Below are 3,214 nucleotides of genomic sequence, written 5' to 3' on the forward strand. Positions count from 1 at the left end.
CCACCCCTCCCATTCCCACGTGGGAACATCATCGAGCTCTCCAGGCAAGGATGGAGGAGTTTGGAGTGAAAAACAGCCCCAGAGATTGACAAAGGCCCTGCAAGGACAGCTCTGCCTTTACCTCCTTGACCACAGCACCGATGAACCGCCGCGCCAGGACGATGGTGGTCACGATCAGCACGTTGGAGTCGATGAGGTGGAAGTTCTGTGGGGGATAAAACTGGAATTAGTCCAAAACCGAAATTATTTCAAAACTGGAATTATTCCAGAACCGAAATTATTCCAAAATCAAAATTATTCCAGAACTGAAGTTACTCCAGAACAGAAATTATTCCAAAACCAGAATTATTCCAAAACTGACATTATTCCGAAACTGAAAATATTCCAAAACCAAATTTTTTCCAAAACTAAAATTAATCCAGAACTGAAATTATTCCAAAACCGAAATTATTCCAGAACTCAAATGATTCCAAAACCAAAATGATTCCAAAACCAAAATGAGTCCAAAACCGGAATTATTCCAAAACCGAAGTTACTCCAAAACCAAAATTATTCCAAAATTTGTACCCCAAAAGGGAAATTATTCCAGAACCAAAAGTATTCCAGAACTGAAAATTCTTCCAAAACTGAAATGATTCCATTTCCATCAAGCAGCAGGAACCTCCCAAATGATCAACTCCCAAAATAAACTCCCAAGCTCTCTCTTCCAAGACAACACCAAGCAGCCCAAAATGCCGAAAACAGGAGCAACCCTGAAGGGTCAAAGGTCATTTTTACCAAACAAAACCTTTAAATTTTTTTTGTTTAGTGACTCAGAATCAGGCTGGAGGTGTCAGCCACCCTCTGGTGCTCACCAGGGATGTGTGGGATGGAGGGTGTGAGGGTGGGTACCACCACACGGTCTTGTAGATGTTGATGTAGTGCACGAACAGCGCGACGAGGTGGCAGAAGAAGAGCTGCAGCTCGAACAGGACGCTCCTCTCCACGGGCAGCTCGGGGATCTTGCAGTGCCGCAGGGGGACCACGGTCTGAGCGGCCAGAGGGGGGCTGGACAGCCCTGTGCCCGAGCCACTCCTGCCAGAAAAACACAGGGGAATGTCCTCCAGCTCACCCACACAGATGTGAGATCAATGGGAAACTCAAGTTTTGGGTGGCCAGCAGAAATTTCCAGTATCAGCGWCCCAGGGTGACTGRGAGCAGGRATTYGCCCACCCAGAGCAATATTTAGGACACAGATCCTGCAGTCTGGGGAACGGGATGAGCTCTAAGTTTGGGGAATAGGATGAGCTCCAAGGCTGGGGAATGGCATGATCTTGAAGGCCAGGAACAGGATGAGTTCTAAGTTCTGGGAACAGGACGAGCTCCAAGTTTGGGGAACAGGATGAGCTCTAACTCTGGAGAACAGGATGAGCTCTGAGTTTGGGGAACAGGATGAGCTCTAAGGTCAGAGAATGGGACGAGAGCTCTAAGGTTAGGAACAGGATGAGCTCTAAGTTTGGAGAACAGGACAAGCTCTAAGTTTGGGGAATAGGATGAGCTCTAAATCTGGGGAACGGGATGAGCTCCAAGTTTGGGGAATGGGACGAGCTCTAAGGACAGGAACAGGATGAGCTCCAAGGCTAGAGAACAGGACAAGCTCTAAGTTTGGGGAACAGGATAAGCTCTAAGTTTTGGGGAACAGGATGATCTCCAAGGCTGGGGAACAGGACGAGCTCTAAGTTTGAGGAATAGGATGAGCTCTAAATGTGGGGAATGGCATGATCTCTAAGAACAGGAATGGGATGAGCTCTAAGTTTGGGAACAGGGTGATCTCTAAGTTTGGGAACAGGATGATCTCCAAGGTGGGGAACAGGATGAGCTCTGTGTTTTGGGAACAGGACAAGCTCTCTGTTTTGGGAACAGGACAAGCTCTATGTTTGGGGAACAGGACAAGTTCTCTGTTTGGGGAACAGGACGAGCTCTATGTTTTGGGAACAGGATGAGCTCTATGTTTTGGGAACAGGACGAGCTCTAAGTTTGGGAACAGGACGAGCTCTCTGTTTTGGGAACAGAACACTCCCCAAATCCCTCCCCACCCCCATCACCCCATCCAGCTGTCCCGTTCCCCCCATGGCAGCACCATGACCGTACCTGGTCCGTGAGCGCACTCCGGTGACCGAGGAGCCCGCGGGGTGCGCGGAGGCGCCGGCAGCCCCGGGTTCACACAGCGGGGTCCGGCAGTAGGAGCTCCTGTTGGGACCCCGGCGTCCCCCGGCCATCCCCGGCACCTGCGGGGTCCTGGCAGCTCACTGCGGGCTCAGCACTGCACCAGACACCGAGGGATTAGTGTTTGGTAATTAATGATATTGATTAGTTATTGATTAGCATTGATTAGTTATTGCTGGCTTCTCTGTCATGGACCCGAGCCACCACCCCAAATTCCATGGGATAACCCAAAGTCCATAAGATACCCCAAATTCCATGGGATAACCCAAATTCCATAGGATACCCCAAATTCCATGGGATAACCCACCCCAAATTCCATGGGATAACCCAAATTCCATGGGACACCCCAAATTCCATGGGAAAACCCAAAGTCCGTAAGATACCCCAAATCCCATGGGATAACCACCCTAAATTCCACGGGATAACCCAAATTCCATGGGATAACCCAAATTCCATAGGATAACCCCAAATCCCATGGGATAACCACCCTAAATTCCACGGGATAACCCAAATTCAATGGGATAACCCAAATTCCATGGGAAATGTGGGGCTGCAGGAAAATTTTGGGGGTCACAGGGGCTCTCAGGGAGCTGTGAGGGAAATGTGGGGCACAAATGGGGCTGAGGGGGCTCTGCAGGAGCTGTAAAAGGGAAATTTGGGAGCACAGTGGGGCTGAGGGGGCCTCAGGAGCTTTGAGAGGAAAATGTGGGGCACAAATGGGGCTGAAGGGGCTCTGGAGGAGCTGTGAGAGGGAAATTGGGGCACAGTGGAGCTGAGAGAGTTGTGAGATGGAAATGTGGGAACACAAAGAGCGCTGAGGGGTCCAGGGAGCTCTGGGAGAATGAAATGTGGGGCACAAATGGGCTGAGGGAACCACAGGCGCTCTGAGGGAGCTGTGAGATGGAAATCTGGGAACACAAAGAGCGCTGAGGGGCCCCGGGGGCTCTGAGGGCCCGGCCAGAACTGCGGCGGGACCCTCGGGGGCTTTCAAAACCCCACCGGGACACTC

The 3,214-nt window shown here is 50.7% G+C and overlaps 1 protein-coding gene across 1 annotated transcript in view; it reads right to left on the reverse strand.

The window, feature by feature from the left end:
- The window catches only part of LOC130587983 (transmembrane protein 39B-like), a gene marked incomplete at its 3' end in the record, with an annotated part of 7,646 nt that overhangs the window by 3,148 nt on the left and 1,284 nt on the right, over positions 1-3,214 (reverse strand). The window contains 4 exon segments of the mRNA XM_057388942.1: positions 20-78; positions 80-205; positions 855-1,074; positions 2,131-2,302. Coding sequence (XP_057244925.1) covers positions 20-78; positions 80-205; positions 855-1,074; positions 2,131-2,258 — 533 coding nt within the window.

Source organism: Malurus melanocephalus, unplaced genomic scaffold (genome assembly GCF_030028575.1).
Source record: "Malurus melanocephalus ecotype Western Australia unplaced genomic scaffold, MMel_1.1 scaffold_2948, whole genome shotgun sequence".
Taxonomy (NCBI): domain Eukaryota; kingdom Metazoa; phylum Chordata; class Aves; order Passeriformes; family Maluridae; genus Malurus; species Malurus melanocephalus.